General features: G+C 41.0%; 3 protein-coding genes across 6 annotated transcripts in view; 2 read left to right on the top strand and 1 right to left on the bottom strand.

Moving 5' to 3' along the window:
- LOC120792849 (cat eye syndrome critical region protein 2) overlaps positions 1-2,731 on the top strand; it is a 34,618-nt gene extending 31,887 nt beyond the window's left edge. The window contains exons 16-18 of the mRNA XM_040132229.1: positions 10-708; positions 841-911; positions 1,168-2,731. Coding sequence (XP_039988163.1) covers positions 10-708; positions 841-873 — 732 coding nt within the window. The 3' untranslated portion in view covers positions 874-911; positions 1,168-2,731. The remainder of the gene's footprint in view (positions 1-9; positions 709-840; positions 912-1,167) is intronic.
- Positions 2,732-5,402: 2,671 nt separating this feature from the next.
- ada2a (adenosine deaminase 2a) lies at positions 5,403-10,678 on the top strand. 3 transcript variants are annotated; one of them, XM_040131901.1, is made up of 11 exons: positions 5,403-5,471; positions 5,591-5,749; positions 5,956-6,282; positions 6,953-7,172; positions 7,960-8,026; positions 8,257-8,384; positions 8,517-8,607; positions 8,813-8,921; positions 9,461-9,618; positions 9,761-9,963; positions 10,080-10,678. In XM_040131901.1, exons 3-11 carry the CDS (start codon positions 5,976-5,978, stop codon positions 10,168-10,170), a joined length of 1,374 nt encoding a protein of 457 aa, XP_039987835.1. In that variant the 5' UTR covers positions 5,403-5,471; positions 5,591-5,749; positions 5,956-5,975; the 3' UTR covers positions 10,171-10,678. The 3 variants fall into 3 exon arrangements, with proteins under 3 accessions (XP_039987835.1, XP_039987833.1, XP_039987834.1); XM_040131899.1 differs by having other exon boundaries at positions 7,960-8,173; XM_040131900.1 differs by lacking the exon at positions 5,403-5,471 and having other exon boundaries at positions 5,478-5,749; positions 7,960-8,173.
- A 117-nt stretch (positions 10,679-10,795) lies between these two features.
- ribc2 (RIB43A domain with coiled-coils 2) lies at positions 10,796-14,706 on the bottom strand. Of its 2 annotated transcripts, none has more exons than XM_040133569.1 (7): positions 14,490-14,706; positions 14,274-14,355; positions 13,659-13,979; positions 13,450-13,568; positions 11,565-11,780; positions 11,280-11,446; positions 10,796-11,190 (listed from the first exon to the last, which is right to left on the bottom strand). In XM_040133569.1, exons 1-7 carry the CDS (start codon positions 14,604-14,606, stop codon positions 11,121-11,123), a joined length of 1,092 nt encoding a protein of 363 aa, XP_039989503.1. In that variant the 5' UTR covers positions 14,607-14,706; the 3' UTR covers positions 10,796-11,120. The 2 variants fall into 2 exon arrangements, with proteins under 2 accessions (XP_039989503.1, XP_039989504.1); XM_040133570.1 differs by having other exon boundaries at positions 14,505-14,706.
- Between the last annotated feature and the right edge of the window lie 1,920 nt (positions 14,707-16,626).

The following is a 16,626-nucleotide window of genomic DNA, read 5'->3' as shown; positions in this document are numbered from 1 at the left end:
CGGTCTCATTATCAGCCTCGCCAGCCAATGCCGCCTAATGCCTACCTACCTGTAGCTAGTGCCAGAGGCAATGGTCAGTTGAAAGAGAGCAGTGTGTCACCGCTGGGCTGTGAGGGTTCCAGTGGTGCAAGTTTAGTGTCCCCTGGCCCTGTGTCTGAAGCAGGGCCACACCCTAGAGGCCCAGAGGAGGGGAAGTGTGAAAGTAGGGTGCAGGCCAATGGAGGCAGCAGCATGGGTGGCAGCCCAGCAAAGCAGGCTCGTACCGAGAGCTTAGAGCGACCTGAAAGCCCGAAAGAAATCCTGGACCTCGACAGCCACAATGCTGCTGCCCGTCGCCATAGCATCCAGCCGCCCCAACAGCAACACCCACCTGTCTCTGCTGCAAACTTGACGTCTGGCTTCATGTACGACCCTCGTGCCATGCACCCTGGGATGCAGCAAGGCGGCGTTCCTCCCCCACATGTGATGTCTCAGGCCCGAGGAGTTGGAAACGGAAGCCCTTACCCTGGCCAGCCATACCCAGATCCAGGACGCTATGCTGCCCAAAGACCTCACCCACACCTGATGGAGGCTCTGCAGCGGCCCCAGCAGCTGCCATACTCCCCGGGTCAGACACGCATGGCCATGTACCGACATCCCCGGCCTGTGGGGAACTTCCAGGGAATGATGATTCAGCAGAGAGGCCTGGCACCACTTCCTACAACCAGGGTAAAATATTTTATCTGCTCTTATGAAGTTTATGGTTTGATAGTGTTTTTTGTAGGATCTTTCACACACAAGTTTGCGCTTTTACAACAGTGTTAACAACAGTAAATTTTTTTTGTGTGTGTGTGTTCACAGGCAACAAATGATGGCTGCTCGAGGCGGCCCTAGCAGTAAACAGGGCGTGTGACATGCGCCATGTGATCACAGTGAGTGAAAATATCTTATTACATTACACTTAACTTTGTCTCACAGCTTTTAGCAATTTCCTGTTTTACCATCCTTAAAATATTTTATACCTTAGGTATCTATTCCTTAGAACATGATAACGCTGCCAAAAAGCGTTAATACATCTCTGAAGGGACCGAACACAAATATGATACCATGACACTGTCAGGTTAGTTTTAGTTAGTCTGAAATTTCCTCCAATTCTAGGTGTTTAAATAATCGTTCTTTCTCTTTCAGACATATTATTATCAAAGATCCTCTGGACAAAGCAGTGAGCCAAAAGGAAGAAGATACTGCCATGCTGACTGGGCAGACAGAGACTACAGAGGGGATGCTTTGCTCCATGTACATCTTTTAATGATATTCTTACACTGGACAAAAACCTTTGGCTCTGTTTTGCCCACCATTGGACCTAAAGATCAAACCAGACAGCTGGTATTACTGAGATGATAATGTGAAATGTCATTGAGCCCAGGAGAACAATTCCCCTGCTCTTCTGGTAGGAACTGGTAGGTATTCACTGAATTGCTCAAGGACAGCTCACCCGAATGGTTGCTTTCCATCATGAGCATTTGAATTTGGATCCTCAAGCAGAAGGGCAGCCTTAGTAACCACAAGGCCAACCTGCCAAACACAGGGGGACACTGCCTTCAAGAACACTGGACAGCCCTTTCTTCTTCGAGGAATCGAAATATGATTGGATTAGAGGCCACTGAATACAGCATGCCTATCTTGTTCACTGACTGTAGTGCTCGGTAGAGCTGCAAATCCACTGACAGAACTGAGGATGACTGTGGTAAAGAGGAAAGGGATTGTTGTTTTTACTGCTTTTTTCTGTTCCAACCATATCTTAAAACTCAGGTGTAGAAAGGAGGTACTATGAGACTGTCACCCCGACCCACTCAACTCACAGGCCCCTTACAACTGCCTTGGTTTCCTTTGTGAATGTACGAGTGAATGTGTAAGTGCAGCATAGTAGCTGCAATTGAAATGGCACCAACACTGATCATCTGTCTGAAGCATAAAATGTCCTGAAAAGGCCCAGTTACTGTCCATTTCCAGCCCCAACTCTAACAGTGTTTCTGTTTCTGGAGTAAACACAGTATATGCATCTTTCAGAGCTGCCTTCGTTGATACGAATGTCTTTGACTAGCAGACAGGGACCGACAAGGATGGCTATATTTGTATCTGACTATACCTGACGCTGTTATGCACTATATGGTTATTGTTAGTCTAGACATCCTGGAATTGAGAGGCCTTGGATGGACTTATTTTTAGGCAATACCTGTTAACATATACTGTATATGTATGAATATATATATATATATTAATTAACCCTTCACTGTAGAGATCTCTTGTCCCGGATGAGGCAAATCTAAAATTCTCACACAGTGACATATCCTACCAGCTGGTATATGCACATACACAGAAAAAACAGACACATCAAATCCTGCTGTTTTCTTAAGTGTGTCATTTTTTGCATTCCAACTACAAATTTGTAGCTGTAGTTCTATGTTTTTTCACAGCCCTGCCCTTTGCACGGTTGCTTCTTTGAGTGCTTCCTCGTCCCCATGTCATTACTAAACATATCCTCAGGGTGTAGAGTTTCTATATACGGGTATTTTTCTGAATTATTCTTTGAAAGAGGAGCAGCAAAAGGAAAATGGGACTGCAACTATGGCAAATAAGTCCACTTCATGTGAAGAACTTGGCTTTTAAGGGTCTGTATTCATTGTCCTTAACAACATTTGGCTTAGCACACCGCCAGTCTATTAAAACCGTGTTTTGGTTTTTTTTGTTTTTTTTTTGGTTGTTTTTTTTTTTTTCATTCTCACCATGTTGATTGCAAGTTAAATGGATCTCATTTGAGTTATTCTACATTCCTGTTGATTTAATGTTATACCATTTGTCATCACAATTAATTTTGGCTGTCAGTAACCAATGTAGTTTCTCATAACTGGTGTGTATTTGGGAGGATTTTTTTCCTGCATCCTACACCCTATCAAATCAATGTTGCACCTGTGAGACCCCACTTGTGCAGTTGCGTGATGGCAGCAAATGAATCTACCTCATCTTGCCAGTCAGTGGCATCTGCAGAGTCCAGTCCACTTCCTCCCTTGCTCTGCCAGTCTCCTGTGGGTCAACACTTTATGACCAGGTGATGATTTTAGCACCACTTTTAGTTTTTAGGATTACAGAGCTGATAATGACATGGCCTTACAATACCTTTCGATCTTGGGAGAAAATCATACGTGTCAGGTTGCTTTGACCAAGCATGGTGCTAAATGACCGTCAACGAGACGCTGTCGTGATTATTCAGCTGTCAGTTTGTCACTGAGCGCAGGTGCTCTGTAGAAGAAGCAACCTTTAAAAATGTAAACTATCTTTTTAATTGGTACTTTCACTCTCAGTTTTTTAATGTCATCATTGGAGTATGATGGACTTAGTTGTACAGATTGCATGCCTTACTGCCTACAGGTTGTTTAAATGAGACAAAGTAGGCCTTTTCCAGTCTAGGGTCCGTAATAGACTTCATAGAGTTTGGCAACATTATTAATGGCCTTAGTAATAGGTACATAAGGCATTGTAAGGAAACATTTGAGGACAAATTGTGGAATAGGAAAATGCTAGAAGCTGTGAGACTATTTTATAAATGTGTCACACAAGACTTGTCATGGATGACTTGCTATTTGTTAAAATATGGAATTGCCTAGTGCGTTCAATTGTGCTGTCTAATGTATGAAGGGCAGTGTTGTTTTTAAAATCTGTGAGGTTGCGATACTGTCTTGCAGTGTACAGGTGTGTGTGTGTGTGTGTGTGTGTGTGTGTGTGTGTGTGTGTGTGTGTGTGTGTGTGTGTGTGTGTGTGTGTGTTTCCAGTTTGTAGAATTGGCACCAAACTATTGGAAGTGTGCATTCAACTCTTCATTTACTCTTCTGTCATCCCTCTGCACTAGTGAAAACCATTTAGACATGATTAAATGTGAATCATATTTATTTGCTCTTTTAATAATTTTGTACATTTTTGGACTTGTTTTAATATAAATGTGCTGTCTGTTTCTTTTTTTCTTGGTGTTATTTTTAAGCAGTTGTCTTTTACCTCAGTAGCATGGTGGTATTGAAAAAGAAGACCTGTTTGTTTAATTTTTAAGTGCCGTTTACAAGTTCTTATCTGACTGACATAGATTATTTTGGAAATGGAATGGAGTATTTTCTATACTGTAAATTTCTTAGAAATAAATAACTTTTTCTTGAACAAGAGTTTATTTTATCATCGATAAAGACATATCTTTAAGGGGGAAAAAAAACTTTCCATTGCTAGTAACATCTCTAAAACAGCAGATCAGTGGGGTTTTTTTCCCCTTCATTTGACCTGAAACTTGCAACAGTCCTTCTTTAATTAATACTGCTGTGAATGAATACACCAAAAAAAAAAAAGACCGTGCCATTCCACAGTAATGGAGCATGTGTCTCTAATCCGTTAAAGAAACTGAAAGGCCAAAAGTAATGAAAAGCAACAGCGAAACCAGAGAGCCAGTGCAAGACAATGCATTAACCTATTGGAGCGGCTCGCACCGCCATCTTTAATTAGCGCTCCTCCGCTTGACGGACACCCTCCACAGACAGTACCTATGCCGCTTCCTCGCGTTTGCAGGAGTCAGTGATGTGCTGTGACGTCAGAGGAAGAGGAAGCACCGTGCCTCCTCAGGCCTCCTTCAAGGGGCTCCTTGAAAGCCAACAGCTAATATATACTTTTGTTCAGGCCTAATGAGGTCACAGTTGGCCGCAGGGAAATGCAGATGAGGCGTGTAGTTAGTGGACTTCAATTGAGCCTGATTAAGCATGTTGTAGAACCAAATTCTAAAAGGGAAAGCAGGACACAATATACCAGTAAACAAGCAGCTTAAGGGTAAACTTTTTGATGCAGCTTTCATGTGGTACTGTTTGCCTGTAAGAATCTTGCGTTTATGTGAAATGAGAATGGACTATGATGTAAGTGGAACATAAATGGGGATGTGTCATTACCGATACAACAGGTAGTGACTCATCTTCATATCACTGTGACTGGGTGAATGGCGGTATTTGTTCTGTTCTGAATCTAATGGACCTGCTTTATCGTTTCTTTTTTCTTGTTTATTAGTTGTACGTCTCAAATAGAAACATGCTTGATTATCATTAGTTTGCTGACAAATGTAATATGCAATGCAATGCTTTTCTTTTCTTTGAAAATTACTGATATAGCTCAGTATTTTTACGGTTTGTATTATAGGACAATTGCGTAAGTGTGATGCAAAGTCTCTGCCAAAAACAAGCAAACAAAAAAATTTTTTTTTCCTCGAACAGAGCGCCATGAGCTCAGAGTATAGACATTATTCCCTAATCTCTGTTTTGGCCGATCGTTGTTTACATCGCCACGGTCCACCAATTAACTTGTCACCAGGGTTTGGTTTCAGCCAATCATAGCGAAGCGGGCGGGACTTAGCGCCACAATGACGAAAATGGGTTCCCTGAGGGGCTAAACACTGGGAGGTAAACGCTGAGGTAATAAGACAGACCGCCATTCTAAACCTTCAGTGCTATTCTTTGGTTAGCCTGTTTTTTTTCGCGACACTATCGTAATAAAGAAAACTATTTCTCAAAACCATACACGTTTTTTACAGGTGACACCGTCCAGCAAGTTTTGCCGTGGTCCGTTGTTTAACAGTCCGCTGGGCTGTCTACAAAATCGCCGTCGTCAGCTGCCGGTGCTGCCTATTGTGCTCTTGCCGTTAAAATACAGTATTTCACATTCGTCAGACGCTACAAAGCTAAGACTAAAGGTAACGTCATTTTAGCCGAAAGTCTGTTTAGCCTGTTTGTGATGAAATAAGACAAAAATACTCTTCTCCAGCAGACGTCAGTCAGCACCATCTTAGCCCAAGTTAGTGCAGAACAGCTGTTTTCATTTCTCTAAACGAGCTTTTCCGATTCCTCTGTGGGGTCTTGGTTGTTAACCCCCGTCAAGTTTTGTTTTTCTTACGTCCAGCTCCACGCACTCTCCGGACCATGGCAGTCGAGCTGCGGCGCCCCCACGCGGCTTTGGGCTGTCTGCTCTTCTTTTACTACCTGACCGGTGGCCTGTCCATCCCGGACCCGAGACAAAGAGAGGCCCTTATACAGCTGGAGGCCTCCATGCGGACAGGTGGGCAGATGGTGCTGGCTGACGCTGAACAGCGGCTGGACTCTCTTCTTTTTAAAATGAAACAGAAGGAGATGGCGAGACCAGACTGCCCTCCCACCATGCACTTCTTCAAGGCCAGGCACCTCATCAGGACCAGTCCCATCTTCAGCCTGCTGCAGAAGATGCCTAAAGGTGTATTCAGTCTCACGCCTCAAAGTGTGCTCATGACAAGTTTACAGTATACACATCTTGCTCTTTTGCCATCGTCTTCGCATAGTGTCTGTTTTTTGCTTGTGAGCTGTGGGTTAAAATTAGAACCCTCTTGAAATTCTTATGAAAACTTTTGGCCTTTATCATTTGCCACAACATTTTGGCTGCCACAGATACGTAAGGATTTTAACATAATGGCCCGGCCCTAATGTTAATCTCGGAAAACACTGGGCATCATCTAAAAAATTCCTCGTTATCCCTAAATCCCGAGTTACACCTTAACAATGGAGAACATCGGCTGATTTTTTTCTTTATGTCATTGTAAACTGTCGGTCAGATGAAACAAGACATATGCAAATGTCACCTTGGACTCTGGGATGAACATGTTTTACCATGGCCTGACATTTTAAAGGCTTAAACACTTAATCGATTAATCAAAACAATTATCAATAGATTAATCAATCTCTTGCTAGTGAGACACTGACCTACTTTCATAGTTTTCTCAGAAGATGCTGGAAAAACACAAAATTTAGAATTCTCTTCTCCGGGTATATACAGTATAAATAACAGATTTTAATTAATCTACAATCAAATATATACCAGGTATCCCAGTTTTTTAATTTCTTAATAATTGTGTAATTCACTGTTTCAGGCGGAGCTCTCCATGTCCACGACTTCTCTATGGTCGACATAGAGTGGCTGGTAAAGAACGTGACCTATCGGCCCCACTGCTACATTTGCTTCACCGACAACCAATCCGTACGATTCATCTTCTCGGCTCGATGGCCCAATCCTCTGCCGCATTGTTCTCCCTGGGCCCTGCTGGAAAACCTCAGGGCCAAGGTGATCAACACCACAGATCTGGACAACAGGTGAGTCCCTCTTTAATGCAGTTCAGAGACTGCAAATATTTTATTGAAATATCAAAGAATAAGAAACAAGCCGCATAACACCCAGACGATTAAGGGATTTATTCTCCTTAAAAGCTCCATATTGGAAAATCGGGACTCGTTTTCCTACCTTCTGAACAAGTCATTTAATGCTACTCAGGCCCTTTTTTTTATTTATCACTTCCTCTTCGATCTATATCTTATTGTCAGAATTGAGTAGTTTTAAATCAGTGTATCATTACACCCTGCTGCTGCAGTCAGTTTTGCTGAAACCCACACAGAGAAGAGGAACTCTCTAACAGGAATTCATCTCTTAAACACATTACTCTTTTATTGTTACACTAATTACCATTAGTTGGTCAGGATGGCAGTTTAATTTTAAGACGATATTTAAAATAACACCGTTTGTATTGTACGTCCCATTAAATTGTATCCTTACTCCCTTAATGTGACGTATTTTGTTTTGTAACAAGATGTTGGGGCGGGATATCAAAAAGAGACAGTGTAAATAGTCGGGCTATTGCTAATGAAGAGAGAAGGCAGCTTAATTTGATAGGACGGGCAAAAGGTGGGATTGTTACAACATTTCTTGATGACTTTATTGGTTTTAGTTAAACCCACTAGTGCAGCTGCAGCTGTCTTCTTTCTAGAAAGCTGAAGGCCATCTACACAGATATTTAAAGAAATAAATGTCGTTGACAGTGGTAAATTGACCCAAAACGACACAGGTAATCTGATCACAACCATGTCTTCATATTTACAAATTCAGCATCATGGGCAACCTGACGCTCTTCACAGATGAGGATCCAGAAGCAATGTACCCCAGTCAGGATGAGGTATGGGATAGGTTTGAACAGACCTTCCTTGCAGTGTGGGGTCTGGTCACATATGCCCCCGTGTTCAGGGACTATTACTACCAAGGCCTCACGCAGTTCTACATGGACAACGTCATGTATTTAGAACTACGGGCTTTACTCCCAGAGGTAAACTAATGCCATGCCTGATGTATTCACCCGGCTGTTGATTAATCATTGTTTTTTAAGTTTGTTTTTCTTTTGGTACCTAGATATATGAATTGGATGGCAGCACTCACGACACAGCCTGGACCCTGAAGACCTACCAGGAGGTCACTAGACAGTTCACAGCAAACCACCCAGACTTCTATGGAGCAAGAATCATCTTCACAGTCCACAGGTGACTGCTCAAAATGTCTTTCAGACGGATTTTACATATCATTCTGAATTGCATACTGCTTGCTGGCTCACTAGCAGAAACCGGAGGATTTTGATATGATCACTGATCACACTAAAACACTGTATGCTTCAGGGGACGAAATATATCCATGGTGACTGAAGGTGTGGAGGAGGCTATGAAGCTACAGAGAGACTTCCCAGATATCATGGCTGGCTTTGACCTGGTGAGGGCAGCAGCAGTTATCTTATGATTAGTGTTAAGCAGCTAAGGTAGCAGTGAGCAGATCGTACTGACTGATTTTTAATTTCACTTACAATGCAGATGGTAAAAATGCCAGACAACTGTTTTAAATCACTGAAAACAAAACTTGCTGAAACATTATTTAAACATGGCTGAGAAAAGTGTTCACTTTCTCCCTACATGTACAGGTGGGCCGCGAGGACACAGGCACACCGCTGTGGTACTTCAGAGATGCCTTATCACTTCCAGTAGATCGAGGCATCACACTTCCTTTCTTTTTCCATGCTGGAGAGACAAGTGAGCTCATCAGTGCCTGATGTGTGGAGTAACTTGACACTAGCATGTAACAGGAATGAAGCTCAATGCCAGTGCAGCAGTGATTAATATGTTTTTCTGTGTAAATTGTAAGGATCATTTTAATCATTTAATCAAGGACAAGGTGCAGCTTAGTGTTTGAATGTTTTATTTATCTCACACTCAAAGAATTAAGATTACCATGGCCGGTTTTAGAGTTACATAAACAAATGAAACGCTTGAACTTGGGGGGGGGAGTGATAGTTACAGAGCAATACACATATTTTCACATTGTTGTGACAGTGTTATAGCCCTAAATTAAAAAATAAGGTATCAGGCAAACCAACTCATAGGCATTATACCTGTCAGAGAATTCACAGTATCTTTTTGTCCTTTTCTCCAGCCCAAACTGCAGCAAAACAAAAAAGACGAAATCTTTACTTAGTGGAGAGCCAATATAAGACATTTAAGAACCATTAATCTCTGTTTATAGTATCATCCAAAGAATAACATACATTTTGATTTCTCTCTACTACATGCAGATCTCGAGGGCACAGAGGTCGACCAGAACATATTGGATGCTCTTTTGTTCAACACTTCACGTGTTGGCCACGGATTTGCTCTGCTTCGCCACCCAGTGGCCAAAGATCTATCCAGGAAGAGAGGGGTGGCTGTGGAAGTTTGCCCCATCTCCAACCAGGTACACTGTCATCATGTGAACAATACTCTACAATGAAAATACTTACATAATGTATTATGTGTTATATATAATGTGGTACATAATGTATTTGAATGGCTCATTCATCTTACAGACAAATATCCCCTTTTGTGTCCTCATTCAGGTGTTGAAGTTGGTAAATGATATGCGAAACCATCCAGCAGCTGCTCTGATGTCAGAGAACCACCCATTGGTCATCAGTTCCGATGACCCCGCCATATTTGGTGCCTCTGGCCTCTCATATGACTTCTATGAAGCTTTTGTGGGCTTTGGTGGGCTTACATCCCACATAGGCTCCCTCAAACAGTTGGCCATAAACTCTATCAGGTGAGGTTGAGCTGAGAGGTGTTTTACAAATTAACATTGAATTGTGTGTGCTCACGTGCTTTTGGCCAAAGTTTTTCAGCTGACCGCTCTCTGACATTTCCCCGTCTATCTTTCAGGTACAGTTCTTTGACTCCAAAGCAACAGGAGCAAGCCTTGGCTCTGTGGCAGAGAAGATGGAATAAGTTTGTCTCTGAAAATGCCTCTTAGAAAGAAAACCGTAGCATTGTCTTTAGGACAATCTTCAAATGACTTCATACCTCCCTTGAGAAAGGAAGGCCTTTTGGCATAGGTGAATGGAAAGTGTAAACAGTGTTGCACAGGTGAGTGGGTTTTTGGTAGGAGCAAAAATGGGACAACAAAAGGCATTTCAACATGTCACTGTAGGAAAAGCACAGGGGTAAACAAGGAAATTAATGATGATTCATCTAGTGTGAAACAGGCCTGAGCTATCTCTGATAAAATTTTAGATGATTACAATTTTCAATGTATTTGCACTTGAAGATTCAGGTTTGCCAAGGTTTTTGGGGGATAGTAACAGTGCCAGACAGCATTGTTCCCTGGCTGAGGTGCTAAATGCTCTTTGATCTCTCTTTGTAGTGTGTTTGTGGTTTGCTTTGTAAGAGTGTAATAGGTAGCTCATTGAAATGGGAGTTAAATCACGTAAGTTTTGAAACACTATTCTTCTGGATGGAGATATAGATATATAGATATAGATATATATAGATATAGATATATATATATATATAGATATAGATATATATAAAAATTATATATAAATGACATATCTATATATAGATATATAATTTTTTTTTTTTTTTTTTACATTGTTTTACAGTTTTTTGAATGGGGCATAATTGATCTTTGCTCACTCAGGCAAATTTTAAGAAATCTAAGAAAAAACTGTCAAAGAAACAAGAACATACATAATGACTGTCTTTGGCTAATTTTGAAGCAATAGCGAAGATTCAACTGAGCATTTATCAGCATCATCCACACGTCGTTAAATGTTGTGATCTGTCCAAACTAAGCTTAACAAAATTAAAGACTAACTGTTGATTGACTGTGTGGTTCAGTTTTTTCCATGTTCTTGACATGTAGCACCGTTGTCAGTACTTTCCCGCCGTACTGAGTGCGTCATCAGTGCAGTGTGTCATCTGTCATCTACTGCAGGTGTTGAATTCGGAGAAGAAGCTTTCATCCATGCATCCTCTTTCAATGTCTGGTTTCCTTAAAATGACATGAGTTTATAAACAGTAAAAAAATATACTCTGTGTAGAATTTAATGAAATAGTCTGTGTTTTTAAAATGTTACTGACTGTTGTTTGTTTGTTTCAGCCAGTTTGAGGTTGGTGCTGTCCAGGTGTCGTCTCAGCTGCTTGTTCAGTTTTGCCTGCTGCCTCTCTATTAGCAGAGCCGTATGGGCCGAGTCCAAGCGAACACGATCATGTAGCGCCTCCTCTTGCTTCTTTTCTAATTCTATCCTCTACAGATGGACAGATAGTTCAGACAGACAGGCGATCAGTGAACAGGTTCTTATGGGATTCTTCTTAAATAATCAAAAAAGAAGCGTGTCTTTTCAGGGTCATTTGTTCTTGTTTTACCTTCTTCTCCTCTATTTGATATTTCTGGAACTGGATGACCTGCTGCAGGCTCTCAGGAGGGGCTCTCCTATCACTGCTGGGACAAAGACCAAGTACTCCAACCATCCCCAGGGTGGGTTTGACATCTATACCTGTCAGCTGTCCTTGCAGTTGGTTTGTAGTGTCTGCTTTGCTCTCATTATTACATTCCTGCACCTGACGATGCTTCTCCTCAGTCTTTGCCCAAATGTGCCCAGAGAAAAGGTGAAAGTGATAGAAAATGTCAGCTTGGTTTAAGTCCAATTCTCAATTTAAACTTTAAAAAAAAAACCCTAAATAGTTTTACACCAAAGGACATTAACACAAAAAACATGCATTGGCGGAACAGATGTCATTAGTCTTAATCAAAGGCCGGTACAACCCAGGTCACATCTATAATGTATATTGTCTTCATACAACAATTGTGCTCAAGTGTTTGGTAAGACTAATAAGACTTTCAAATTGTTTTGTCTAGACAGGGCTCCAGTGTGTGCCCTTGTTAAATGTCATTCAGGCTACACGCAGTGAAAAAGTAAGCATCTCAGGGTGTTTCCAAGCTTTAGCTGTCCCTTGGTACCAGCAGGGGTGGTATTTTTTCACCTTGTGAGTCTGATGTGTGTGTGTAATCATGGCAAAATTAGGTCCTAGGGACACACGGTTTTGAGTGGCCCGCGTGTGATTTATCATGGATCATTGTATCCCAGTTTCAGTCATTCCCGTCCAGTCTGAGACATCAGGTTAAACTACAGACCACCTTGCGATATGATCACTCCTGTTGCAACGCCTGTCAATAATGTAGTAGTGACAACTGAGCACTCATGGGTCGGAACGTCAACATGTTGACAGGTGTTGCGGCTGGTGTAATCCCATCCCAAGATGGGCTCTAGTTGCTTTTTTTTTTTTTTTCAATAATCTTTTTTTATTAAGGACTAATGAAGTACATAATTAGTATTCACTATTTTTGTTATGACCATCCCCAGGGGCCTTAAAAGAGGGCCTCAACAACAAAAGCACCAAAACATTGTCTCTGTATAGAAATTAACAGTGCGACTAGAAATTATAGTGTGTATGAATATTTCAATTATATAAAACATAAATAAATGCGAATGAGCAGATAAAAAGGGAAAAATTGAATAACATTAAGAATACTAATATGTATGTGTATATATACATATATGCGTAAATAAAAAAAGCAGACTGGAAGGGGGGATTAGTCAGGGGCTAAAGTTTATAAGGAGTTAAAGTAATTATGAAAGAATTCAATTAATGAAAAAATTTAGAAAAGCTGCCTTTCACTGATAATCTTATATTTTCTCATTTAAGAAAAGACATAACATCCTAAGCCATATAGAAATAGATGGAGCCTTAGGATATCTCCATAAAAGTAAAATACGACGTCTTGCCAAAGGAGAGGTAAAGACTAATATGTCTGAGGAAATACTTCGGAAAAAATCAACAGAGACCGCAAATATCGCTATAGAGGGGCTCATCTTTATATCGAATTCCAGAAGCTTTGTCAAGATCTTAAAATAATCCCTCCAGAATTCATGTAGTCTGGGACAAATGAAAAACATACAATATGGCTCAGGTTACAAGGGGAAGTGTGACATCTGTCACATTGGTCTGCAATATTCTGATAGATTTCAAATAGTCGAAATTTTGAAAAGGGAACTCTCTGTAATACCTTGAATTGTCATCCTGGCACAAAGGGTGCTCGAACGTATTCTGTACACAGCTTCATCCCACCACTGATCTGTACCTCCTTTGTTGCTTTAAAGATTGTTTATTTAAAGTTATATGTCCATGTTTTCAAAGCAAGTTTTGCCACCTTCATCTCACAGTCTGAGCGATTAGCGGAATGACTTACCGTGGCCAGATTGTACTCTTTAGTAGCAATGGCCTCTGCTCTTCTCCTCTCCATCTCAAGGGTCTGAATCTGCAGAGCTTTGTTGTCCATCTCTACTCTGCTTTGGTCATAGTGCTGCTCTGAAGGCCAGCAGGGAGGGTGAAAGTGAGTTTATGTCTCATCTGTATGAACTGAGGATGTATTGCCTGTATGGGATCAGATGAACCTACCTTCCAGCTTTTGATGATGCCTTTCTGCTGCCCGCTCACTCTGCTGCTGGACAAGCCATGCTCTGAGCTGCTCCCTCTGCCTCTGCCGTCTGTCCTTACACTCCGAGTCCTCGCCCACTAGGCCAGAGGGAATCATCTGCGCATTGTCTAGGTCTGTTTTTTGACAGCGGTCTGGGTCGTCCAGGTCATACTCCCGCTGGCCCCAAGGATGCTGGTACTGATGCCGGTAGTTGACAATGGCCTTCTCCATAGCCCGCTTCTTCTTCACTTCTCTGCTATGGAGAATGCAAGCTACTTTGCTATTTTGGAGCATATCAGCATCTATGTAGACACATACAACACAACCCCACACACAGACATCACAAGGCACATCATTAGAATGTATGAATGTCCAGAGTGATGTGTGGCAATGCATGGGTATGTTCAAAACAGAGACCTTGCTCTGTTACTAGATACTGTTTCCTATCAGTGAGTGATAGGGCTTTATTCACGTTACCCATTTTCTTACCTGCTCGGCTTTTTTTCCGTGATAAATTGACCTCGCAGGAGAACACGATGCTCTCTGATAAAAAACCAATGAAGTCAGCTAGCATTAGGCAGCGACTTTTAACTCACCGCATGCGTTTTGTTTCTCTTTTTCTGCCTCCTTTTGTTTCTTTTTCTCTTTCACCTGCGTGCCCAGGACTTCCTTGTCAACCTGTAAAACAGCAGCAGAGAGCTTAAGTGCCTGTTAAAATGTTTGTTTCAAATACATGTTTTATCATTAGAACTGGGCTACATGTTAGCATCTTTTGCTAGAGTCACAGACAGTTATAGTACGGGCTATCTTACCCCAATGGTCCTCACTTTGTCATTAAAAAACCGCTCTTGTCTTTCAGTCTCTCTGTTGCGACGCTTCTGCAGACTTGCCCTCGCAATGCGGTCTGTGAGTAATTCAACGTTAAGCATTTTTGACGGACAAACTGCACTCAAGTATGCGGCGTTAAATTCTGCGCTTAAACGGACCGCAGTCCTTTCTCAGAAAACACGACCAACTTAAATTTCACAACACAGAGGTTGCTAAGAGACCAGAGTTTCGTGAGCCTTCGTTTGATGTCGGCTTTTTCTGCGGTTTTCCATGGGACGTCTCGGATTGGCTGAGTCACAATGACGCCTTGAAAAATAGCCAATGAAAACAGACTTACCACTTTATGGCGATGCAGAGGAAGATGCGGTTGAGTTCTGAATCTAATGGCAACACAGTCTCATGGTTACCTCAAACATATCTTTGGCATTTCTCCAGGTATGGTGGGAAAAAAAATAACTTTACACATCTCTAATTTTATCTAATGTGGTAAACTAATTTCATTGCAGTGAAATTAGACCACGTTCATGCTCTCAACTTGATAAACCCCCATGAGTTAAATCCTTAGGACATAATGTTGATATATATATATATATTTTTTTTTTTTTTTGCCCCATTACTAGCTTGAAGAATAACATAATTTCCTCACTAAGTCCAAAGTTGTTTTAGCTGAACTGAAGCTATTGGTCTATAAAGTCAACACAGGAGATGAAGTTATTTCCCAGGCGTGTGAGCTACAGCACAGATCTTGCTCTCTTGATGAAAATTTATAACCAGATCATTTAGATTATGAGAACGCTCCTGAATATTGCCCTATGTCCTCAGGCAACATGATTCTTTGATGAGCTGTTGGAAAAGATGTTGTCGGTTGCCTGACTTTCCCCTGACAAAGTTGAGCAAACTGACTTTTCAGTTCACCCCTTAGTTTTGAAAAAGCACACTGATGGATGTGAAGGGTTAATTAATTTAACGGATGATTTGCTCAACTGAACTCCGCAAGAATTACCTTACGTCATCAGTCAGCGCACTAGTCTGACAGCATTCACTCAGTCCATGGACCTATCATAAGCCTTCCTTTTCATATCAATCACTCACTTCTTTTAACACTTCTTTTGTTGGAAATGTTTGAGATACCATCGGGAGCATATGTGGCCCAGCAAGTAGTACTGGCCTTGCACAAAGAAGAGGGCTGGCGGTTTAATCCCCACAGCCTCCTGTCTTTTGATAAAATCGCTGTATAAATGCCATTTACCATTGAAAATGGTGGATACTGGAGTTGCTGGCTTTGACTATTGTATAAGCTGATGGAAGGCCTCATACTGTAAGTTTAAAGTCTTGTGCAGTAACACTGTAGGCCTAATTTTAAACCTAATTTAAAAAAAACAAAAAAAAAAAACATTCAAACATCAGCTACTTTTATAGATCCATTTTATTTCCAAACGCCATCTGCCATTGTCAGGAAAGCCATGAATTTAGTGTCAAATATGGCTATCCCTTTTCTTGACAATAGAGGTGTTAATGATCTCCACTTTAGCCCAACAAACTTTGATAAAACACCAAAATCCTTTTATACACTCATAATTAAATAATACACAGTATAATATACACTCAAATGCACACAGTACCTCAAAAGAAATCTCAATTCTGCATAAGAGGGACCTTCGTTTTCCATTGACTCTAGGGCACTGTTATAACAACCAGCCACACCACACTTCTTACCATAATTGACATTTTCAAAAGAAGTAATCAAGATCCAAGAGACAGACAACAGAAAAAACAATACATAACCGTTTTTAGATACCTCAATACATTGTATATAACAAATTAGTCAAATACGTAAAGTACAAATGTTTTTTTTGTTAACAAAATATTTGCCCATTGTACAAGAATAACCAGTTAGTAGATGTCTTGCTGTAATTTTTTATAACAAAACTGCTGTTCTCTGCATGAAAGCTACCTCTACTACAGATGGTAATGCGCAGTAATGTAAAAAAATAAATAAAAGAAAAAATAAAAACATTTTAATTTTTTAGTAAACTTCATATTTACACAACAGCACCTAAAGTACTTCATAAAATTGCTTGTAACTCTAGTATCTGTTGCAGAAGTTGTCTATATGTTACA

The sequence above is a fragment of the Xiphias gladius genome, chromosome 8 (genome assembly GCF_016859285.1).
Source record: "Xiphias gladius isolate SHS-SW01 ecotype Sanya breed wild chromosome 8, ASM1685928v1, whole genome shotgun sequence".
Classification (NCBI taxonomy): Eukaryota; Metazoa; Chordata; class Actinopteri; order Istiophoriformes; family Xiphiidae; genus Xiphias; species Xiphias gladius.
The sequence above is the reverse complement of the archived record's forward strand: the minus strand, read 5'-3'. Positions and strand labels throughout refer to the sequence as shown.